The sequence below is a fragment of the Dendrobates tinctorius genome, unplaced genomic scaffold (assembly GCF_039654945.1).
Source record: "Dendrobates tinctorius isolate UK_male_01 unplaced genomic scaffold, ASM3965494v1 ptg000046l, whole genome shotgun sequence".
In the NCBI taxonomy this organism is placed as follows: domain Eukaryota; kingdom Metazoa; phylum Chordata; class Amphibia; order Anura; family Dendrobatidae; genus Dendrobates; species Dendrobates tinctorius.
Window position 1 is genome coordinate 35,372,679 of NW_027361714.1, and position 25,438 is coordinate 35,398,116.

Here is a 25,438-nt window from a genome sequence, read left to right on the forward strand (position 1 = left end):
TCATAAGAAAAGCGGACACCTATTGCCGCTTCTCTGTTTCACCCGCAGAGCGTCTGATGGTGACTTTAAGGTAAGCCACATTTATTGGATATGCTCGCATCAGAGCACACTTTCACTGCAATCTTGTTGGTGGTAGTTTGTATCTCCAAGTGTTATAGCTGAGTTTTGGTATGTAATGCTGTGATTTTAAACTAATTGATTGTTTTTTAATTCCCCACAGATTTCTTGCAACTGGAGAATCCCTTTCGTCACTGCATTTCCAGTACAGACTCGGGATTTCCACCATATCAGGAATAGTGAAGTACACATGCCGTGCATTGTGGGACTCCTTAGCTGAAGAGTTTTTACCAGAGCCCACAACAGAGAGGTGGATTGAAATTTCAGAAAAATTTCAACAGATATGTCAGTTTCCGAACTGCTTGGGCGCTGTGGACGGGAAACATATCCGCATTGTAAAGCCAGCCAGATCGGGATCGGAATATTTCAATTACAAGAAATATTTTTTCAATTGTCCTCATGGCCATCGCTGACGCGGAATACAAATTTATTGCTGTTGATATTGGGGCCTATGGCCGCTCCAATGACTCTCAAGTTTTCAAACTGTCTGCCATGGGGCGTAAACTGTATGGAAACACCTTCCAGTTCCCACCCCCTAGACCGCTGCCGCAAACATCTGGTCCACCTATGCCATTTGTCTGTGTAGGGGATGAAGCCTTCCAGCTGTCAGAACACCTTTTGAAACTGTACGGTAGCAGAGGATTGTCAAGAACAAAACGCATTTTTAATTACCGCCTCACAAGAGCAAGAAGAATGGCTGAATGTACCTTTGGTATTCTGACAGCCAAATGGCGGGTCCTATTGACTGCGATCAATCTCAAGACAGAAACTGTGGACGAGGTGATCAAAGCTTGCGTGGTACTCCACAATTTTGTTATCTGCAAGGAACTCATTTCCATTGAGGACACCTCTGAAGAAACCACCTTGCAAGATTACCATGACATTACCACTAGAAGTTCTGTGACGGTTTCAGTAATGAGGGACAATTTTGCACTATACTTTATGTCACCTCAAGGCAGAGTACACTGGCAGGATGACAGAGTGTGAAAGATTTGTGCCCTTAACCAAACTTGTGTACCTTCTGTACCAACAGTATATACCTTTGCCAACCAAAGTTGGCTATCTTGTCATGGTCTTACTATTTTTACCTTTAGGCCACAGGTGTGTACCTGGTTGTGTTTTATGCAAAGTATTTCACCTTTTAACAAAAGTTGTGTACATTGATAGGAAATCACCAACAATAAACACAACTTTTTAGGTGAAATACTTTGCTTCAAACACAACCAGGAACACAACTGTGGCAAAAAGCTAAAATTTACCCACAGTTATATACCTGGTTTTGAATACCTTTTGAACTTTGAAATACCCTGTATTTAACCTTTTTTTTAAACATAGTTCGCCGCAGAAAGAAATGACAGACAACCATTGTGAAACGATAATTTAACTTTTATTTAAAATATTTTTTTTTTTTGTAAAATGTTTTTAATGTGCAAAAAACTTTTTTAATAAAGGTTTTAAACCCAATGGGCATTTTTATTAAAAAACACATTATAAATCTGTGTAGTGTGGGGTGGAAGTACTGCTGGAGGGGCTGCGGGACACTTCGACACTGGGAGTGTGGAGAGAGGACTGGGATCGTGGTGGGGAAGGAACAGTTAGAGGTGAAGGTGTGGAAAAAGCTACAGAATGGGTGGACATGTGGGAGGCAGAAGAGGTGGTGGGCGGTGGAGTGGAGGGTTGGGCAGGGACTGTAGGAGCAGATAATGTTGATGGCAAGTTGTATGGGAAAGGAGTTTGGTACGGGGAAGGAGTTTGGTATGGGGCAGGTTGCTGGAAGTGGGGAGATGTCTGGTACTGGGGAGGTTGCTGGTACTGGGGAGGTTGCTGGTACTAGGGAGGTTGCTGGTACTAGGGAGGTTGCTGGTACTGGGGAGGTGGCTGGTGCTGGGGAGGTGGCTGGTATGTAATAGGAGGGGGAGGATGGAAAGTGGCTGGAGGGGGTGCAGGTGGAGGAACTACTGAGGTGGGAGGAGGAGGTTGGGAGGTAACATGCTGGAGAGCACCGTGGCATGAATGCATTACATGCATCTGCTGGGTAGGAGAGAGCGTTTCCATGCGCTCCACAACAGACCTGAAAAAGGTGTGGTTTGGCGAAGATCTTGCTTCTGAATGCATGGTTTGCAGAAGTGTCTTCACCTCCAGAATGCTGGAGTTGATCTGCTGAAAGCCTGCGGAGATTTGCTCTGACAAGACTTTTAGACAGTTCTGGAAAGATGCATTCAGATGCAAGAACTCTGGCGCATAAGTCTTTTCCTGACCCCTCTGCCGCTGCCGCCCAGTACCTGCAGGTGTACTATAGGTGGCAGGGGCAGAAGGGTGGGGTAAAGGGAAAGCGATCTCCTCACCAGCAGCTTCATGTAATGTAGGCGGCCACGATGCTCCTGTGCTGGTGGATGGGACAGATGGGTCGAATGTGTGGGAAGGCTGGGAAGGTGCAGATGTACCGGGGAGGTCGAAGTGTCCCTCGGTGCCGGTCTCCTCAGGGATCGCCTCAGAAGGGTCCAATCGTGCAGGCTCCAGAGTGCTGCTCACCGTGCTGTGGAATAAAGAGAAAAAAAAACAATTAAAATAGTGACATGGCATGGCCCTGGCTGAAAAAAAATTGTTACATCAAAACATTTTTTTTCACATGTGGTGTGTAATATTTACCTTCTGGTGACCATTGTATCCCGGAGGAACGACAGGGCTCGTGCGTACTTGTACTTGCTCCTACGTCCTCCAGATGCACTCGGGGCCCGCATCTCTTTATTGAACTCCTTCTTGAAACGATCCCTCACAGACCGCCACCGCTTCACAATTCTGTCCCCTGAAACGAGAAAGGACAAAGTGGTTAGTATACAACATCAGTGTTTCCCAAACTCCAGTCCTCATGGTCCCCAGGGGTCATGTTTTCAGGATTTCCATAGTAAATAGAAATCCTGAACACATGATCCGTGGGGACCACGAGGACTGGAGTTCGGGAAACACTGGTTTACATCAAGCAACCGGTACTGTATATACTTACGCTCTTTAATCTGGGCCCGAGCATCGAGGTCCTCCCAGCGGTCCACAAGGAGCGAACAGATTTCCTCCCAGAGTCGTCGGGTAACGATCAGGTCAGCATGGCGGTGGTCAGCCATATTCCATAGCGGCTCCCTTTCTCTGACGAGATCGATGAGGTGGTCCACATCAATTCCTCCATCCTCACCGTCTGAGTCGGGAGCACGCTGTGATGGCTGTTAAAGTAAAAGAGAAAAATAGCAAAATTAGTCACCACACTTAAGACATGAAATAAAAAGTGTACCAAAATTTCACTTAAATATTATACTTACACGCTGGTGACCGCCGCGTTGCTGTCGCCGACGACCCTGGGAGGCACTGCGAGGACCTCTTAGCCGAGCACCAGATTGGGAAGACTAGAGAAGAAAAGAAAAAAAATTATGTGTTTGGATGTAGGCATTTGTTTGCTGTGTGTGGTCTGCAGAACATTGTTTTCTATGTGTTGTGTGTAGTGTGATGTTGTGTTTCTGCGTTTGATGCAAAAAACTTACCAATTGTGAGCCCACTCCAGTTGTCTGTCCACCCCTTCCTTCTTCTTCTGGGAGCTCCTCTTCAGCTTGTGATTCCTGCTTTGAAATAAAAGGCAATGAATAGACATATATTACAGAGGTGATGGATTTTGGAAATAAAAACTTACCGTCAAACGCTGACGATGCGAGGGAGGGCTCCCAGAAGAAGATGTGCTGTCTTCCTGCTGGCCAGACTCCATGCCTGTGGGTGGTGTTACTGCTGCTGCCAGTGCTGCCACTGTTGCTGCTGCTGCATCTCTTGGGCGGCTGTTGAATAAAGAGAAACAAAGGGCCAATGAATATCTTGATATTCCATGGCCCTAGTTTGGAGGAATGGGGGATTTGATAATTACCGTCTCTCATCTGCTGCTGGACTCCCCTCCCGTTGTTCAGCATGCTGCTCCATTTGGGGTGGTGGTGGTGCTGATGGTGCTGCTGCAGTGGTCTCCTGCCTTCTCCTGCGCCTGGTTGCTGTCTTGGGTGGCATGTTGGGTGTGGCTGAGGGTCCCACTGTCATGCTTTTATATATGTGTCTTGCGGGCAGAGCTACTGAGCATGCTCAGACCAAAAAAAACGGATCCGGCCACCGGATCCGGCTGTCGCCGGATCCGGCGCATTGCGGCGCTCATAGGCTTTCATTGTGTGAAAAAGCCGGACACGCCGGATCCGGCGTGTCCGGCTTTTTCGCCGGAGACAAAAAACGTTACAGTAGCCGTTTTTTCCAGACGCCGGATCGCGACACATTGCCGGATCCGGCGAAAACCGGATGAAACGCATGGCCATCCGGCACGATCCGGCGCTAATGCAAGTCAATGGGGGGGAAACCGGATCCGGCATTGCATTTCGCCGGATCCGGTTTTTGTCAAAAGTGCCGGATCGCGCCTGACGGCGAAAACCTGATGTGTGAAAGAGGCCTTAACGCCACCTATTGATCAGGTTAATACATTTTATATTTTGATAGACTGGAGTTTTACATGTTCCCGGGCCTGCATCAAAGTTAGAGAGATGGCCTGTGACTTACCAGTATGTCATTTGTCGGTATGGGGTTAATGTCCTGTGTCCTTGCCTCCATCTTGTAATAATGTCCTCTGTCTTGACCCCTATTCTGTAGTAATATCTCCCGTCCTGGCCTGATCTTGTAATATTGTACCGCGTTATGTAATAATGTCCACTATCCTGGCCCCTATTCTGTAATAATGTTCCCTATCCTGGCCCCCATTCTGTAATCATATCCCCCATCTTGGCCCCCATCCTGCAATGTCCCTCATACTGGCTGCCATTCTGTGATAATGTTCCCCATCTTGTAAGAATGTCCGCTATCCTTGCCCCTCTCCTATAATAATGTCCTCGGCCCAGACCTCCATCTCATAATAATGTCCCCTGTCCTGTAATAAAGTCCCCCATCCTGGCCCCATCTTGTAATAACATCCCCCATTCTGTAATGATGTCCCCCATCCTATCCCTTATCCTTTAATAATGTCCCCCGGCCCGACTCTCATCCTGTGATAATGTTCCCCATCCTTGCACCTATCCTTTAAAAATGTTCCCTGACCACCATTTTGTAATAAGGTCCTCCGTCTTTGTTGCTGTCCTGTAATAATGTCCTCCATCATGAAATACAGGCCACCATCCTGCAATAATGTTCCTCATTCTTTTCCCAATCCTGTAATAATGTCTTCCCTCCTGGCCCCCATCCTGCAATATACCAATCCTGTAATAATGGCCCCCATTTTGTAATAATGTCCCTATTCTGTATTAATGTCCTTTGCCGTAGCTCCCATCCAGTAATAATGTACTCTAATCGGGTTCCTGTCCTTTAATAATGTCCCCTTTCCTGGCCCTCATCCTGTAATAATGACCCCCTTCCTGTAATAATGTTCCTCATCCCAGGTTCCATCATATAATAATGTCCCCCTTCCTGTTATGTCTCCCATTTTGCAATAATGCCCTTTCTTCCTGTAATAATGTTCCCCATCTTGTAAGAATGTCACCTATTCTGCAAAAATGCCTCTATCATGTAATAATATCCTTCTCCTTCTTGTAATAATGTTTCCATCCAGTATTAATGCTCTCCCACCCATCCCCAGTGCTCTTCACATATACTGTACAGTCAAAAAAGATAAAGAACAGTAAATGATTCTTCTCACCTGTCCCTGCTACCATGACACAGTGTCTTCTGCCTTCTCCATAGCTTGCACAAGGGAGTGGAGTGGCATACTGGCGTGACGTCATGTGCCAGCCGTGACCGGCATGCCGTTGTCAGCTACCAGCCTCTAATAAGAATGCTGGTGGCTGTCTGCACCACAATACATTTCAACTGAATTCAGCTGAAAAAGACGCTGGCATCATTGTGCCCCCATTCTCGTGGGGAATGCATTTTGTAATAAACGACAATCTATTTCTATACATCTGAATCCTGTGAATTCCTGGCCAACAGCGCAGCACACTCGCATTTCTTCATTTCGTACAGCATGTCAGAAATAACATACCGTAATTTGAAAAGCCGTCTGCGGACTACCGGGAGAGATATGACTAGTACAGTGCGGCCCTCGTCTGGTGGCTCATCGCTCTAGTTTATTGACAGGTTTCTCCCTTTGTACACACGAGAGTCAAGTGTAGCCGGGCAAGGAGAAAACAACCAGAGACTTCATTGGACCAGTCAAGTCTCTCCTCATAGTCCTCAGCCAGCTTTCAAATTCATGCTTTTATGGTTTGCAATGGGCTCATTATAGATGATTGACTTATCTTTATAAGATTTTGTTTTTTTGCACATGTTATCTATGGACTATGTTACACATACTGCCAAATCAGCTATAATAAATCATAATCAGTCTGCTACTGTTTATAATGCCAATATTCTTCCTGCTACTGCCTGCTGACACATAGTGAAATGAACTACAAGAGTTAGGGACCATCCCAAGTGGGTGCATCTTGTTGCTGTGGGATGGTTTTTTTATGTTTTTTTTGCTCTGAAAAGTGTTAACTAAGTAACCTATCATGGTAGAGGAAAATTAACCCCAGCCAATTTCTGTTTTTGTGTTTCTGTTTTTTCCTCCCCTTCTTTCCAGAGCCATACCAATTTTATTTTTCTGTTCTCATAGACATATGACGGCTTTTTTTTGTGGGACAAGTTGTACTTTTGAATAACATCATTCATTTTACCACATAGTGTACCCCAAAATGGGAAAAAAAAATTCAAAGTGCGGTGTAATTGTAAAAAAAAAAAAATTCTAACTGTTTTTTGGGAATTGTTTTTACAGTGTACATTTTGTGTGTAAAAATCACCATGCAATATGATTCTCCTTATGAATACGATTACAGCAATACAAAATGCGCAGTTTTTTATTTATTTTAGTCTAAGTTCACACTTGCGTTTGATTGCTATGCGTAGGGCTGCGTACTTCTTCCCTTCAGATCCGCATAGATGTGCATGCGTCCTGCGTACCTATCTTTACCATTGGGTACGCAGGGACATGCCTTGTATGCAGATGCGTCCTCGTGTGTCGTTTTGACGTGCCCGCCGACCGGTAGCGCAACGTCAAAATGACCCTACTAGCGTCAATCCCTCTATGCTCCTTTGACGTTTAACAGGGCATAGCTTAGAGTGCTCTGAGTTTCCGCACTGCTCTGTGGAATAACAGAGTCAGGCATTTTGCACTCTGCTCATACCAAGTGACGCTTAACTCAGTGTGTTTACGCTGCTTACTCGTGGCTCCGCTCCGCCATTGTCCTCTAGCTGCAGTTTCGTCATCACCGCACGGTGGACCCCGGGTTGCAAACGCACCTTATTAAAATTTATATTTGGTGCGTTCCGCCAATCCTAACACCAAATCCAAATGCCCCCTCCCTTCGCCTCACAGTGTGTCTAAACATTTATCATCCACATGCTTGGCAGGGGTTTAATTTCCAACATGGGGTCCCTTGAGAGGGTATTCTGCTATTGTAGCACTTAGGGACTCTGTATATGGAGTCTGCAAACTATTCTAGGAAAATCTGCAGTCCAGATGACAAATAGGTCTCTGTCCCTCCCGATTCTTTCTGTGTGGCTAAGCAGTATTGGACAGCCACATATGGGGTATTGCCACATTCAGTAGAAATTGTGTGACAAATTATGGTGCCACTTTTACCCATTTTCCCAGGTGAAAATGTAAAATCTGGGGCTCTAAATGTAACTATTTTTTCTTCAGTGCCCAGTGGTATGAAATTCTGTAATACACCTGTGGTGTCAATCTGATTACTACACCCTGTTACTCCCGTGCTCACCGCCACCGGGCCCGGGTCTGCGGCTGCCTGCATCGCTGCTCCCACGCTGCCCCGGGTCTCCCGGCGTCCTGCTCTTGCTCCTTGCCAGGCACCTGCATGGGCGCTCCAGCGTGCTCCCCCTCTGCCGTTGGCCGCACGCTCCATCTATTTGCGCACGCGCCTTAGGGCCCGGCCACGCGTGCACCCGCCGACCTTATCGCCCTGCGTGACCTGACCCGGCAGCGCTGCCTGTCCAATGGAGGGCAGGCGCCGGGTATTTCAGGCCACCCTCCCTTAGTGGAGGCGCCTGATTATTGAGTTTACCTTCATACTTAGGCCCATCTTGTTGCCACTAGCTTTGTCCCTCTGTAGCTTGCCTCAACCCTTTGGTCTTCTGCTGTCTCTTTCAGAGCCTGCTCCTGCCCTGCGTCTTCCTGGTGCCTGCATACCAACGACTCCTCCGCTCTCCTCAGTCTGTATACTATCACCACTTACGCTCTCCTCAGTCTGCATACCATCTCCACCTCCGCTCTACTTAGTCTGTATACTATCTCCACCTCTGCTCCCCTCAGTCTGCATACCATCTCCACTCCTCGCTGCCCTCATACCCTCTCCATCTCGTGGTATACCTCCTCCGTACCTCTCCTGCTCCTTTCCTGCTCAGTTCTTACCCTCTCCCTTCTACCCAGCCTCTTCTCCGTTTTTGTTTGGGTCCCTGAGCCGACCCCTGGTCCTGGCATCCGTGATACTAGAGGTCCCTGAGCTTGCTTCCTAACGATCCCTGTATAGGGGTTGGTCAAATCTGGTGCGCTCGCTCGGGGGAGTTTTCGTATCATGGTCCAGTGGGCCCATTCTTAGTACTCGCCGCCCCCGGCGTAACACACCCCTAGGTGAATTCATTCAGAGAGGTATTTTGTAAAATTGGGTTCACTTATGGGGGGTTCTGCTGCACTGGCTCTGAAAGTGGGTCATGGCACCCGCATAGCATAACAATAAAATCTGCACTGTAATATAGTGTTCACATTGCACCACAAACTGTTAGGTCCATTTTTCCATTTAGCCCTTATAAAAATAAAATTTTGGGGCTAAAACAACATTTTAGCAGTAAAAATGTAAATATTCTTTCTTCACTCAATGTTATAAAATTTTTTGAGGCACATGTGGTGTCAACATGCTCACTGTGCCCCTAGATGAATTAATTGAGAGGTGTAGTTTGTAAAATGAAGTCACTTATGGGGGTTTCTGCTGTTCTGGCAAATCAGGGGCTCTGCCAATGCGATATGGCACCCTCAAAACCATTCCTGCAAAATCTGAAATCCAATGTGACACTTCTTCCCTTCTGAGCTTTGCACGGTGTCTCAAAAGTAGTTTTTGACCACATATGAGGTATCGACAACTCAGGAGAAATAACACAAAAATAACACCTGGGGGTTCAAGTTGCTCACCAAACATCTAGATACATTCCTTGAGATGTTTAGTTTCCAAACCAGGGTCACTGCTTAGGTACATTAGGGGCTCGTCATGGTGTCCGCTCTCGATTTCAGCCATTTTTGCATTAAAAAAGTCAAACAGTGTTCCTTCCCTTCCAAGCTCTGCCATGCAGCCAAACAGTGGTTTTGCCTCACATATTGGGTATCAGCATACTCAGGAGAAATTACACAATTTTTGGGATTAATTTTCTCCTGTTACCCTTGTGAAAATAAAGCATTTGGGGCTAAAAGAACATTTTTGCGAAAACATTTTTATTTTTACGTCTCAACTGTATAAATTTCTGTGAAGCACCTGGGGGATCAAGGTGATCAACACACATCTAGAAATGTTTTTTTAGAAGTCTAGTTTCCAAAATGGGGTTACTTGTGGGGAGTTTCCACTCTTTAGGCACATCAGGGGCTCTCCAAATGTGGCATGGAGTCCGCTCTTGATTTCAGCCAGTTTTGCGTTCTAAGAAGACAAATGGAACTCTTTCCCTTCCAAGCCCTGCTATGTGCCCAAATAGTAGGTTCCCCCCACACATGGGGTATTAGCTTGCTCAGGATAAAGTGCACAACAAATTATGAGGTACATTTTCTTTGGTTACCGTTGTCAAAATAAAAAAATGGGGCTAAAGTAAAATTTTTGTGAAAATAATTTAAATGTTCATTTTTTCCTTCCACATGGCTTCAGTTGCTGTGAAACACATGAAGGTTTAATAAATTTCTTGAATGTGCTTTTGAGTACAGCTGAGAGAATTTGTTTGATTCGGTTCCGAATACTATCGGCAGCAAATATTGTTTTTGCAATATTTGTCGAACACAGCCTAACTTCATTAGAGTCAATCGGAGTAGAAAAGACCGAATATGTTCGGAACCGATCATCAAACATACATTCGGCATGAAAAGGTTACCAATATGGGAAGAATATGGCAAATTCAGATTCGGCGACCAAATCTGAACAAATTTGCTCAACTCTAGTTGTGAGCACCTTGAGGAGTGCAATTTTTAGAATGGTGTCACTTTTGGATATTTTCTGTCATACAGTATAGATCCTTCAAAGTCACTTGAAATCTGGTCCCTAAAAAAAGTTTTGTAAATGCTGTTGGAAAAATGAGAAATAGATGGTCAAATTTTTACCTTTCTAACTTCCTAACAGAAAAAAATTATGTTTCAAAAATTGTGCAGATGTAAAGTAGACATGTGGTAAATATTATTTATTAACTATATTGTGTGACATATATCTCTGGTTTAAGGGCATAAAATTTGAAAATAGCAAAATTTTCTTTGGCCAAATTTACGACTTTTTTCACAAATAAACACAAGTCACATCGAACAAATTTTACCACTATCATGAAGTCACAACAAACAGTATCAGAATCAGTGCGATCCGTTGAGGCATTTGAGTTATTACTACATAAAATGACAGTGGTCAGATTTAAAAAATTAAGCCCGATCATTAACCTACAAAGTGGCTGGGTCCTTAAGGGGTTAAATGGCCACAGTGTGAATGTGAACTTATAACAACATATATTCCAGCTCATTTGGCTTTCAAATGTTTCACATACTTCCAGATCAGCTATAATAAAATGTAGTCAGCCTGCTACTGTTTGTAATCCCAATATTCTTCCTGCTCCTGCCTTCAATAGTGAACTGTGAATATCATTCATGCTCTAGACCAGGTGGTTCTTGTGCTTCTCTGCTACAACTTTTATAATCATATACTGTTTGGGTTTCTTCAATATTGGTTTTGCTTTCAATAGTGCGCCTGCTGCTTTCTCTTCTTCTGCTATCGCATTCAGATTTGTGCCAGCTATACTGTAGTCAGCGTAAGAGCTGTATACGGGTATGTTTACATAAATCTTTTTTTACCAGAAAAAGGTGAAAACTAATTGAAAAAATATTTTATTTAATTTCTGTACTTTTACAAAGCTGTTTTAGACCACTCAATTTTTATAGGTAAAACATGTCAAATAAATGTTTCACGTGTAAAAACCATATGTGCACGAAACTGCGACAATCAGCGGTAACACCTCAAGTGGCTTAACTTTTTTTTATGCAGTTTTGAGCATGTAGTAAAAAATATATACTCTATATTATTGGCTTGACCAGTAAAGCTAACCTGTTTATTCGCTGGAGAGCGCATAGTGCTAAAATTAACTGTGTATCAAAATAACAGCAACTCGCTGTAAATCTGCATGTAGTTTTTATGCTTTTTTTTTGAACGTGCTCTCAAAAAAGTTTCAGTTAAATATACACTATAAGGTCTTGTGCACATGACCGTATTTTCGGTCCTAGTGCGATCTGACAAAACATTGGATCATACTCATACCAATGTTATTCTATGGGGTGTAGGGATTTGCTCTGGTAGGCAATGGCAGGGCCACAGTAAAGAGGCAACACACAGGCTTAAAGTCCAACTTCAGTGGTTTAATGTCACTTTGAAAAACAGCAGGTTAAGGGCAGTTTCACACGTCAGTGGCTCCGGTATGTGTAGTGACAGTTTTCTCACATACTGGAGACACTGACACACTTAGACCCATTCTTATGAATGGGTCTATGCCGATATCAGCGGTTTTTCACGAACCATGTGTCCGTGTGCAAAATACAGAGACATGTCCATTTTAACTCGGACACATGGCCCTCAACACGTGCTGTACACGTGCACACGGAGAATTGTTCTCCGGCACACGGTTGCCACACGGAGGTACCACGTGTCCACACGGACACGGATAGCTCCAGTACCGATTTTGCCGGTACCGGAATTATCTGGATGTGTGAGACTGCCCTAACAGAAAGTAATGGAAAACATAAGCATACTCCAGCTTGGAGAACCACTGGTCCCAGGCTCACCCTTACATGGGACGGACTTAACTAAGCGGCTGCCAGGTCAGTGGCCTCCGCCAGGTGCCATTCCCAGGGTTGTTTGGAGTCTTGCTGCTAAAATTCTGCAGCCCGGGTAATCCTGCAAACAAATTCAGGCTAACTCCAGCCAAGTTCCTGTATTTTCCACACACACTCACCATGTGCCAAACACCAACCTCCAACCCATAGCCCATAACCCCTCCCACAGGTGAGGTACGCATCACATGGGCTGATCACTTGACCATGATATCATCGCAGGTCCTTGTCTTTAGGGAAAATCCCGGCCAAACATTAACCTGCTGGGAGAAATGTATCTCCCATCCAGCAAAACTCCCTTTGCTGTACCACAGGGGCCATTCATATTTCCTCGCACAGACAATGTTGAGGAAAAAATTGCCGCATGCCAGAGTGTGATCCAATATTTGGATCACATTCGGCCATGCATGTCAATGAGTCCATGGAAAATCTCTGACTACGCTCGGATGACATTACACATGAGAGTTTAACCAGATTTTCATTTGCATAATTGGCCCGATTCTGTCTGATGATAAACTCTAAGGTCGTGTGACCCTGCCTTATGTACAAGTGTTTTAATTTGATCCTTCTTGCAGTTGACAACTCCCTGATTAAAACAATTTACATGTTACCTAATCTCAGCTGACAATTTAGTAAGACACACAGGAAGAATGATATAGAAGTCTGAATGCAGAGGAGACAATGGGTTATCATTACCATCCTCCCGTAAGTTGACTTTACTTTGTGTTATTGTATGTACAACATAAGTAACAACAGACTGGTTGATATACATTGTATAGTGATTGTAAGTAAAGTCATGAAATATTTAAAACTGCATGTCTTCTAAATATTAATTTGATTTTACAAGTAATTATTTGAAACAACTTAATATTTGTCAACTCATGTAGATTCTGTGCTTTCAGTACATTAATCTCTCACATTTACCTGTATGTTTCTGTCAAATCCTTGGGGGCTACTGAGCTGGTGACATTCTGCTGCTTGCTATTTACATGCACTAGTCTGGTCTCTAAATCACACCAGACAGCTTGTGCTGAGATTTTTTTTCCAACATTGAGTTACGTATGGGAAATACCGTATTTTTCGCTTTGTAAGACGCTCCGGATTATAAGACGCACCACAATTTTTGAGGAGAAAAATAAGAAAAAAATATTTTTTAATAAAATGGTGGTGCCTCTTATAATCCTTGCATCTTATTGCTTACCAGGGTTGGTGGCTGCGGTGTAGCGGGGTCCCAGGCTCGCTGCTGGAGGAGGCAGGCGTGGAGTGATGCTGCAGGCCGCATTCAGGGATGAGGGGGGGCTCCGATGTGTGCCGTTGCTGCTGCAGAGTCTTGTGCTGGTGTCAGGTTTCTCCACTTGTCCGGCGGTTGGAGGCCGGTGCTGCGGGTGCCTCCGGTGCGGCGTTGTGTGCCCATCGATGCCCGGGGCTCTGCCGACATTGTTCGACAGACCAGAGCCCCAGCATTTCCTCAGTTCCCTGTATACGTGCGCTGAAGTGCCGGTAAAAAAAAAAAATGGCCGCCGGCGCGTGCGCAGATGGGATCTCGGGACCCAGTTCTCGAGAGATGAGATCTGAAATCTCATCTCTCGAGAGCTGGGTCCCGAGATCCCATCTGCGCACGCGCGGCGGCCCATGACCAGACAGGCCCTTCTGGCATTTGCCAGAATTGCCAGATGGCCAGTACGGCCCGGGGCATAACGTACTGGTCACAACAATGGGAGTTTGCAATTTTCACTCAGCAACATCCACTGCTGCTTGTTTCTGGAAAAAACCCATGGAGGTGCTCTGTATGGCGTCTGGAAACCATTTTATGGAAATCTGCGTTCCAGGAGGCAAATAGCACTCAGTCCCTTCAGAGTCTCTCCGTATGGCAAAGTAGTACTGTACAGCCACATATGGGGTATTGCCACATTAAGTAGAAATTGTGGGACAAATTTTGGTGCCATTTTTACCCATTTCCCAGTTTGAAAATGTTAAAATTGGGGCTAGCACACAATCTTGGTGGTAAAAATGAAAATTATATTATCTTCACAGCTCAATGGTATAAAAGTTTGTGACACACCTATGGAGTCAAATTAATCACTGCACCCCTAGATGAATTCATTGAGAGGTTTAATTTGTAAAATGTAGTCAATTATGGGGGTTCTGCTATGTTGGCTCCTGAAGGACTCTGCCAATGTGACATGGCACCCTCCAACAAGTGCAGCAAAATTTGCACTGTAGTATGGCGTTTCTTCCCTTCTGAGCTTTGCACTGTGCCTCAAAAGTAGTTTTTGATGACATATGGGTAATCAGTGAACTCAGGAGACATTTTCTCCTGTTACCCTTGTGAAAATACAGAATTTTGAGCTAGAAAAGATTTCTTGCAGGCAAATACGTTTTTTTAATTTTTTTATTTTCACGACTTAACATTATAAACTTCTGTGAAGCACCTGGGGGTTCAAGGTGTTCAATTCACATCTAGATAAGTTGCCAAAGGAGTATAGTTTGCAAAATGGTGTCACTTGTGGGGGGTTTCCACTGTTTAAGCACATCAGGTGCTTTCCAAACGCTACATGGCATCCACAATTATTCCAGTAAATTTTACATTCAAAAAGTTAAATTGACACTCCTTCCCTTCCGAGCCCTGCCGTGTGCCCAAACAGTAGATTTCCCCCACATATGGGGTATCGGCATGCTCAGGATAAATTGCGCAATATGGTCCATTTTCCCCTGTTACCCTTGCAAAGGTAAAAGAAATTAGGTCTAAAGGAATATTTTTGTGAAGGAAAAATAAAAGTTTATTTTTTCCTTTCACATTCCAAAAATTCCTGTGAAGCACCTAAAGGGTTAATAAACTTTTTAAATGTGGTTTTGAGCACCTTGAGGGATGCAGTGTTTAGAATGCTGTCACTTTTGGGTATTTTCTGTCATATAGGCCCCTCAAAGTGACTTCAAATGTGAGGTGGTCCTAAAAAAAATAAATAAATAAAAGTTTTGCAAAATGAGAAATCGCTGGTCAACTTTTAACTCATAACTTCCTAACAAAAAAATTGTTTAAAAAATTGTGCTGATGTAAAGTAAGACATATGGGAAATGTTATTTATTAAATATTTTGTGCGATATGCTCTGATTTAAGGGCATAGAAATTAAAAGTTTGAAAATTGCAACATTTTCAAACTTTTTGCCAAATTTCCTTTTTTTTCACAAATAAATGCAAGTCATATCAAAGACATTTTACCACTATCATGAAGTACAATATGTCACGCGAAAACAATCTCACAAGCAGTGGGATCTATTGAAGCGTTCCAGAGTTATCTATTATATAAAGCTCAAGTGTGTGTATGTATCTATGTATGTATGTATGTCCGGTATTGGCATCCGCACCGTCGCAGCTACAGCCACAAAATTTGGCACAGTCACACGTCTAAACCCCGAGAGCGTCCTAGGCTATGTTGTGAGGTGAAATTTTAACCCCGCGCATTCCAATTCACCAAACAATTTTGCCCCTATCTACATAATGGGGAAAAAGTGTGTGTATCAAGCCCCGCCCCTCATTATGATGTCATAATGGTTGCCATGGCGACACTGATGTCATCATACGTTGAAAACCCCGTCGCTCATTATGATGTCATAATGGTTGACTATGGGATGGAGGATGTGTGATGGTTATATGGGCACTGGACTATGGGATGGAGGATATGTATGACGGGTATATGGGCATGGGACTATGGGATGGAGGATGTGTGATGGGTATATGGGCACTCGACTATGGGATGGAGGATATGTATGATGGGTATATGGGCACGGGCCTATGGGATGGTGGATATGTATGATGGGTATATGGGCATGGGACTATGGGATGGAGGATAATTATAATTTGCTATAACTAACCACAGTTAGTTACTATGCCCGGGCAGCGCCGGGCTCTTCAGCTAGTTACCTCATAAAATTACACTGGTCAGAATTGTAAAAATTGGCTTGGTCAGGATGGTGAAAGCAGGCTTCGGGGAGAAGGGTTTAACCCCTTAACGACCGCCGATACGCCTTTTAACGGCGGTAATTAAGGGTACTTAAATCACATCGCCGTGAATTCACGGTGCTGTGGAGTAAGTAAATAGCTCGCCCCAGTGTCGGATTTTCTCCGGGGTCTCGGCTGGAGGGGGTAGCCGAGACCCCAGAGAACTTGAATCTGGTCGGTTTTTGCGGACCCTGCTTTTGTGATCGCCGTTATTAACCCTATAACGGTGACCGCAAAAAAAAAGCCGCGATTTTGCATTTAATTTCTCTTTCCTCTGATGTGATCGCACATCAGAGGAGAGAGAAGTAGGGTAACCAATCCCCCGGTACCTCTCCGTGGTCCAGGGTCCCCTCCCGGTGGTCCTGCGTCCTCTGGTGGGCGCCGCCATCTTGGATCCAGAGAAAATGGCGGGCGCATGCGCAGTGCGCCCGCCAGGAATCTGCAGGCTTCAGCTGGCAGATTCCATTCATTCATTTTGATCACTCTGATAAACTATCATAGTGAACAAAATATAAAAATTAGTAAATAACCCCCCCCCCCGTTTATTACCCCCTTAGTTAGGCAAACGTAATGAAATAAAGACATTTTTTTCATTTTTCCATTAGGGTTGGGGCTAGGTCTAGGGTTAGGGCTAGGGTTAGAATTAGGGTTAGGGAGAATTAGGATTAGGGATTAGGGTTGGTATAAGGGTTAGGGTTGGGATTAGGGTTAGGGGTGTGTTGGGGTTAGGGTTGGAGCAAAAATTGAGGGGTTTCCACTATTTACCAACTTTGGGGGTCTAAAAATTGGGGGCTCAAAAAATCACTTTTGTGGAAATAAAAATACTTTATATTTTCACGGCTCTGCGTTATAAACTTCTGTGAAGCACTTGGGGGTTCAAAGTGCTCACCACACATCTAGATAAGCTCCATGGGGGTCTAGTTTCAAAAATGGGGTCACTTGTGGGGGTTTCCACTGTTTAGGTAAATCAGGGGCTCTGCAAACGCAACATGACGCCCGCAGACCATTCCATCAATGTCTGTATTCCAAAATGGCACTCCTTCCCTTCCGAGCTCTCCCATGCGCCTAAACAGTGGTTCCCCCCACATATGGGTATCAGCGTACTCAGGACAAATTGCACAATAACTTTTGTGGTCCAATTTCTCCTGTTACCCTTAGGAAAAAAAAAAGCGGGCTAAAAAAATCATTTTTGAGGGAAAAATGATTTTTTATTTTCACGGCTCTGCGTTTATAAACTTCTGTGAAGCACTTGGGGGTTCAAAGTGCTCACCACATATGTAGATGAGCTCCTTCGGGGGTCTAGTTTCCAAAATGGGGTCACTTGTTGGGGGTTTCCACTGTTTAGGAACATAAGAGGTTCTCCAAACGCAACATGGCATCCGATCTCAATTCCAGCCAATTCGGAGTTGAAAAAGTCGAACGGTGCTCCTTCCCTTGAGAGCTCTGCCGTGCGCTGAAAAAGTGGTTTACCCCCAAATATGGGGTATCGGCGTATTCAGGAGAAATTGCACAGCAAATTTTGTGGTTCATTTTCTCTTTTAACACTTGTGAAAATAAAAATAATTGGTTCTGAAGTAAATTTTTTGCAAAAAAAAGTTAAATGTTAATTTTTTCCTTTCACATTGCTTTAGTTCCTGTGACGCACGTAAAGGGTTAATAAACTTCTTGAATGTGGTTTTGAGCACCTTGAGGGGTCTAGTTTTTAGGGAGTCACTTTTGGGTATTTTCTGTCTGTCATGTACAGCCCTCAAAATGACTTTAAATATCATGTGGTCCCTAAAGAAAATGGTTTTGTAAATTTTGTTGTAAAAATGAGAAATCACTGGTCAACTTTTAACCTTTATAACTTCCTAACAAAAAAATTTTGGTTCCAAAATTGTGCTGATGTAAAGTAGACATGTGGGAAATGTTATTTTTTAAGAAATTTGTGTGACACATCTCTCTGATTTAAGGGCATAAAAATTTAAAGTTTTAAAATTGCAAAATTTTCAAAATTTTTGCCTTTTTTTTGCTTTTTTCATAAATAAACCCAAGACATATTGAAGAAATTTTACCACTAACATGAAGTACAATATGTCATGAAAAAACATTCTCAGAATCAGCGGGATCCATTAAAGCGTTCCAGAGTTATAACCTCATAAAGTGACAGTGGTCAGAATTGTGAAAATTGGCCCGGTCATTAAGCTGCAAACTGGCTCTGTCACTAAGGGGTTAATCACATTTAACATTACTGAGCATCTGTGACATCAAAAGTAGATCCTCAAGACAGACTGTTTTCCATATCTGTTTGGGGTGAAATTCTCAAAATTCCACCCAGATGTTGTAGAAAAGATCTGCACAAAATTTTAATCGTCATCCTTCTGCATTCTTGTTGGTATTTTCACCAAATTCACCCAATATTATGCTCCGTAAAGGCTCATTCAGACATCAGTTTCTCATGTACAATTTCTATCCATAATAGTCTATGGGGCTGTTCACATATTCTATTTTTTTGTGAGACCGAGTGGTTCACCCAAAATCTCAAAGACATGTCCGATATTGATCTAAGGCTGGAGTCACACACAACCATTAAAAAATCGGTCCCATTTTAACGGTACGAAATCGCACAAAGAATTCTTGGCCAGATATCCGTCTGTCATCCCATTTTCCGGCAAGGAACCAATTTTAATCGCATCTAAGCATCAAATTGACATCCAATGCCAATGCCTGATGCCCTATCCTGTAGACCTGGAGAAGTTGTGCGATTTAATCGCAAGTCACACGTGTGGTGCGTTTTTCATGCTTTTTTTAATCGCATCCATAGACTTGCATTGGGGAATCCGATCCGAAAATTGGTGACAATTGCAGCATGCTGCGATTGTCTCGGTCCGAGGATCGGATTGTTACACCGCTCCGCCATACTCACCCGGCCTCCGCTCCCACGCCGCAGTCGCCCTCCGCTCCCACGCCGCAGCCTCTCTCCACCCGACGGCCGCGGCGGTCACCTGAGACAGACCCGCGACCGATGCCTTCCCTGCATGCTATGCGCATGCGCCATAGGCCGCGGCCCCGCCTCCTTCCTGCTTCTTATGCTCCGGCTGTGCCCTGACCCGGAAGCACATTTGGACCAATGGCTGACCAGACGGGGCCATATCAGGCCGCTTCCCCCTGAGGGAGGCGCCTGATCGTTGTGTTTCCTGACACTCTGGCCTCGCTCCATCGTGCACACTCTGCTCCTGCAGTTCCTGTCTCGGCTGCTCCTCACAGCAGCTTCTCAGTCCTGCTACCCGTGTTCCTGTCGTCCTACTCCAGTCCTGCCTTGTGTTCCTGCCGTCCTACTCCAGTCCTGCCTTGTGTTCCTGTCGTCCTACTCCAGTCCTGCCTTGTGTTCCTGCCGTCCTACTCCAGTCCTGCCTTCACTGTTCCTGCCGTCCTACTCCAGTCCTGCCTTGTGTTCCTGCCGTCCTACTCCAGTCCTGCCTTCACTGTTCCTGCCGTCCTACTCCAGTCCTGCCTTGTGTTCCTGCCGTCCTACTCCAGTCCTGTCTTCAGTGCTCCTGCCGTCCTACTCCAGTCTCAGTCTTACTCCGGTCCATCCTGAGCCGCCCCTCTCGGTACCGGCTACCGTGGTACTCGAACCCCTGGGCCTGCTCCTAACGGTCCCTGTATAGGGGTCGATTCCTCCTGGCAGCTCGCCCGGGGTCCCTCGGTGCCACGGTCCAGAGGGTCCACTCTCGGAGCTCCCGCTCCTGACCACCCACGCTAACAGTACGATCAGGCCATGGACTCCGCCGGTACTACGGCTGCTACCCAGAAAGAGTTGCTATTCCTACGGGAGAATCAGGGGCGCATTATGTCAATCATGAAGTCGATGGACACCCGTTTGTCGGCCTTACAGGTGGCCGATCCTGGAAATGCCACTCAGCTGGCCAGTCTCCAACAGGAGCTGGGCCAGCAGCAAGATACTCAAACCCACATTTTGTCCTACATGGCCTCCTTTGATAGTCGCTTGTCGGCCCTCCAGGCTGCCGCTGCAGTGCCGACTCCTCCCCCTGCGTCTGCTGCTCATCCGACGCCCCGCCTCGCCAAGCCGCCTCGTTTCACCGGGATCCCAAGCTCTGTAGGGGGTTCTTAAATCAGTGTAGTCTCCCGGTTTTCCTGGATACGTTTCGTAAGGTTTTCGATTAGCCGGGCCGGTTAGCCTCTCTCACTGAGTCACTCTTTAACTTACACCAGGGCTCTCTCACGGTCGGACAGTACGCTATTCGCTTTCGCACTATTTCCTCTGAGCTCGGCTGGAATAACGCAGCTTTGGTGGGGGCATTCTGGCGCGGTCTTTCTAGTAAAATAAAGGATGAACTCGCTGGTCGAGATACCCCGTCCACCTTAGAGGACCTTATCTCACTGGCTACCCGCATTGACCTGCGCTTCCTGGAGCGCGCTCGGGAGTCAGTGAGAGACAGGCGCTCCTCCAGGTCAGTTCCTCCTTTCGCTCAGTCGGCCAGCTCACGTTCAGTCGGATCTTCTTCCCTCTCTTCGGGTGAGCCCATGCAGATAGATCATCTCAGGTTGGCCGAGTTACGTCAGAGAGAGAGACGGGCACAAGGTCTGTGCCTCTATTGCGGTCATTCGTCACACTATATCCGCACCTGTCCTAAGAGACAGGGAAACAACTCCACCTAGGTCAGGTAAGAGAGGCCTTCCTAGGTGATGATGATGATTCCTCTCAACCCCTTACGATTTCTGTGCTTTTGGTTTCAGGAGGGAGGCGTGGTTCCGAGGTGGCCTACGTGGATTCGGGCTCAGCGGGTAACTTCATTCGGCCGGAAGAGGTAGACAAATACCAAATTCCTGTAGTCACTCTATCTAACCCAATTCAGATTGCCACCGTGGATGGCAAACCGCTACAGGTGACCGTCACCTTGGTCACTGAAGAGGTGGAATTGCAAATCGGAGCCTTACATCGAGAGAAGATAGCCTTTTACGTTTTACCTAAGCTCTCTCACGCCATTCTACTCGGTCTTCCATGGTTAAGGACTCATCAGCCTGTTCTCGACTGGTCTTCTGGGGAGATACTCCGCTGGGGGCACCCGTGCCAAGCTCGCTGTCTGACTCCTGTCCGCCTGGCGGCCGCTCCACGGTCACCTCCAGACCTCCCGGGTCTTCCTCCAGCTTACAGCTCCTACGCCGATGTTTTTGATAAGAAGGAAGCAGAGGTCCTCCCTCCACACCGGCCGTTTGACTGCCCAATTGAACTTGTTTCTGGTTCAACCCCCCCAAGGGGCAGAATCTACCCTCTGTCTCCCGTGGAGACCACCGCCATGTCCGAGTACGTCCAAGAGAACCTCGCCAAAGGCTTTATACGGAAATCCTCTTCGCCCGCGGGAGCCGGGTTCTTCTTCGTCAAAAAGAAGGACGGGACTCTACGGCCATGCATTGACTATAGGGGCTTGAATGAGATTACCATCAAGAACAGGTACCCTCTTCCACTCATTCCGGAACTGTTTGACCGTCTCAGAGGGGCTCGGGTCTTTACCAAGCTGGACCTCAGAGGAGCCTACAATCTGGTCCGTATCCGTGCAGGTGACGAGTGGAAGACCGCTTTCAACACTCGAGATGGCCATTACGAGTACCTGGTCATGCCCTTCGGTCTTTGCAATGCTCCTGCAGTCTTTCAAGAGTTCGTCAACGAGATCTTCCGGGATCTCTTGTACTCCTGTGTGGTCGTGTACTTAGACGACATCCTCGTCTTCTCGCCGGACCTCTCGTCCCACAGAAAGAGTGTCCGCCTGGTGCTTCAGCGTCTTCGGGAGAACCGTCTGTATGCAAAGATCGAGAAATGTCTCTTCGAACAGACCTCTCTGCCATTTCTGGGATACATTATCTCCGACGCTGGTCTAAGGATGGATCCTGAGAAGTTGTCTGCCATCCTCAAATGGCCTCGCCCCATCGGATTAAAGGCGATACAACGATTCCTTGGGTTCGCCAACTATTACCGGCAATTTGTCTCCCACTTCTCCGCGATCACAAGACCCATTTCTGTGCTCACCCGTAAAGGGTCTACTTCCAAGGATTGGTCTCCTGAGGCAGAGGAGGCCTTTCTGTCCCTAAAACGGGCTTTCTCCACGGCTCCGGTCCTGCATCGCCCTGAGAGCGATCGACCTTTTGTACTCGAGGTGGACGCTTCCTCGACTGGTGCCGGGGCGGTGCTGTCCCAGAGAACCGCCTCCGGTCGCCTGCACCCTTGTGGCTTCTTCTCGAAGGCCTTTTCTCCATCCGAGTGTAACTACTCGATCGGTGACCGGGAACTTTTGGCCATCAAGTTGGCCTTGGAGGAATGGCGCCACCTCCTGGAAGGAGCTGTCCATCCTTTTGTCATCTTCTCGGACCACAAGAATCTGGCCTATCTCCAGTCTGCCCAGAGACTAAACCCTCGCCAGGCCAGATGGTCTTTATTTTTTGCCCGATTTGATTTCGAGCTCCGATTCCGTCCCGGCAGCAAGAATTCCAAAGCCGACGCCCTGTCCAGGGTCTTCCAACCACACGAATCCACGGAGGAACCGTCACATATCATTGATCCCACTAGGATCATCACCGTGGCTCCAGTGAACTGGCTTACTCCTCCGCCTGGCAAGACGCTTGTGCCAGAGAATCTCAAGCAAAAGGTTCTTCTATGGGGGCACTCCTCCAAACTGGCCGGCCATGCCGGAACTAAGAAGACCCTTGATCTTATCAAACGTCACTACTGGTGGCCCTCACTTCGCCAAGATGTACTCGATTTTGTGGCTTCTTGTCCATCCTGTGCAAAGAACAAGGTACCACGGAGATCTCCGTCTGGCTTGTTGCTTCCGTTGCCTGTCCCTACGGTTCCTTGGGAGAACATCGCCATGGATTTCATCACCGACCTACCCTGCTCTGCGGGCTGCTCAGTCATTCTGGTGGTGGTGGATCGTTTTTCCAAGATGGCTCACTTCATCCCTCTGCCCGGTCTTCCCTCAGCGCCGGAGCTGGCCGAGATCTTCATTCATCAAGTCTTCAGGCTTCATGGACTACCTCGACGCATTGTGTCTGACCGAGGGGTTCAGTTTACCTCCAAGTTCTGGCGTTCGCTTTGTAAGCTTATGAACGTTTCCCTCGACTTCTCCTCGGCCTACCATCCACAGTCCAACGGACAAGTAGAGCGTACCAACCAGACGCTTACGGGATACTTACGCCACTTCTCTAACGCCCACCAGAACGATTGGGTCAGCTTACTCCCCTGGGCAGAGTTCGCTTATAACAACCATGCTGGTGAGTCTTCGGCCAAGTCTCCGTTTTTCATTGTTTTTGGCAGACATCCTGGTGTCCCTCTTCCGATAACCCCTGCCTCTGAGGTACCCGCGGCCAATGCCTTGTCCTCGGAATTTTCTAAGATTTGGGCTGAGACCAACACATCACTCAAGAGATCCGCTGATCAGATGAAGAACTATGCAGACAAAAAGAGGTTGGATTCTCCTCCGTATCGTGTTGGCGACAAGGTCTGGCTCTCCTCCAAATTCGTCCGACTAAAACTGCCCTCCTACAAGTTGGGTCCACGCTACATCGGTCCGTTTGAAATTCTGGGACGTATTAACGAAGTTGCCTACAAATTGAGGTTGCCTGCTTCGCTCCGGATCCCGAACACCTTTCACGTCTCTCTCCTGAAGCCTGTGGTGCTGAATCGTTTCCATTCCTCGCTTGATCTTGGTCCTCAGCCGGTGGGTGCCGACAACGTTTTTGAAGTGCAGGACATCCTCGCTGTGAAAAGGGTTAGAGGTAGGACTTTCTTTCTCGTTGATTGGAAGGGCTTTGGTCCTGAGGAGAGATCCTGGGAGCCTCGGGAGAATATTAATGCTCCCCGTATCCTCAAGAGGTTTCTTGTTAATCTCCGGGGGGGGCGGCTTAGGGGAGGGGGTACTGTTACACTGCTCCGCCATACTCACCCGGCCTCCGCTCCCACGCCGCAGTCGCCCTCCGCTCCCACACCGCAGCCTCTCTCCACCCGACGGCCGCGGCGGTCACCTGAGACAGACCCGCGACCGATGCCTTCCCTGCATGCTATGCGCATGCGCCATAGGCCGCGGCCGCGCCTCCTTCCTGCTTCTTATGCTCCGGCTGTGCCCTGACCCGGAAGCACATTTGGACCAATGGCTGACCAGACGGGGCCATATCAGGCCGCTTCCCCCTGAGGGAGGCGCCTGATCGTTGTGTTTCCTGACACTCTGGCCTCGCTCCATCGTGCACACTCTGCTCCTGCAGTTCCTGTCTCGGCTGCTCCTCACAGCAGCTTCTCAGTCCTGCTACCCGTGTTCCTGTCGTCCTACTCCAGTCCTGCCTTGTGTTCCTGCCGTCCTACTCCAGTCCTGCCTTGTGTTCCTGTCGTCCTACTCCAGTCCTGCCTTGTGTTCCTGCCGTCCTACTCCAGTCCTGCCTTCACTGTTCCTGCCGTCCTACTCCAGTCCTGCCTTGTGTTCCTGCCGTCCTACTCCAGTCCTGCCTTCACTGTTCCTGCCGTCCTACTCCAGTCCTGCCTTGTGTTCCTGCCGTCCTACTCCAGTCCTGTCTTCAGTGCTCCTGCCGTCCTACTCCAGTCTCAGTCTTACTCCGGTCCATCCTGAGCCGCCCCTCTCGGTACCGGCTACCGTGGTACTCGAACCCCTGGGCCTGCTCCTAACGGTCCCTGTATAGGGGTCGGTTCCTCCTGGCAGCTCGCCCGGGGTCCCTCGGTGCCACGGTCCAGAGGGTCCACTCTCGGAGCTCCCGCTCCTGACCACCCACGCTAACACGGATGCGATACAAAATCACATGATGTGAGCTGCCCCATAGAATAACATGGGTTCGAATGCAATGCGATTTTTTATCGCATTGCATTTGACCGTTTTAATCGCTAGTGTGACCCCGGCCTAAGTGTCGGATTATAATGGACAATGCAAGTCTATAGCTCTGTCAAAAGTCAGACGAATAGATAAGAGAAGGTGGAGAAAACGTGATGGATCTTGGAACAAACGCTGCTAAAATTTGGATGAAATTTTGATCAAAAGCACTGATGAAACTGTCGGTTTTTCTTCTATGAGAATATCAAAGATGTCTGAATGAAGCCTATCAGGTTACTTGCATTTTTTCCACTTTTTTTTAGATTTTTCTTTTTGGGATGTCCTGTTTTA

General features: G+C 46.8%; 1 protein-coding gene across 2 annotated transcripts in view; it reads left to right on the forward strand.

Annotated features, from left to right (window-relative positions):
* ENPP3 (ectonucleotide pyrophosphatase/phosphodiesterase 3) overlaps positions 1 to 25,438 on the forward strand; it is a 221,176-nt gene that overhangs the window by 11,634 nt on the left and 184,104 nt on the right. Inside the window, exon 1 of one of the 2 annotated variants that reach the window (XM_073575820.1) lies at positions 12,881 to 12,982. The exons of the other annotated variant lie outside the window; for it this stretch is intronic. Within the exon in view, the coding sequence (XP_073431921.1) occupies positions 12,959 to 12,982 (24 nt within the window). The 5' untranslated portion in view covers positions 12,881 to 12,958. Of the gene's footprint in view, positions 1 to 12,880; positions 12,983 to 25,438 lie in introns of those variants that run through there. 2 annotated transcript variants of the gene reach the window in all.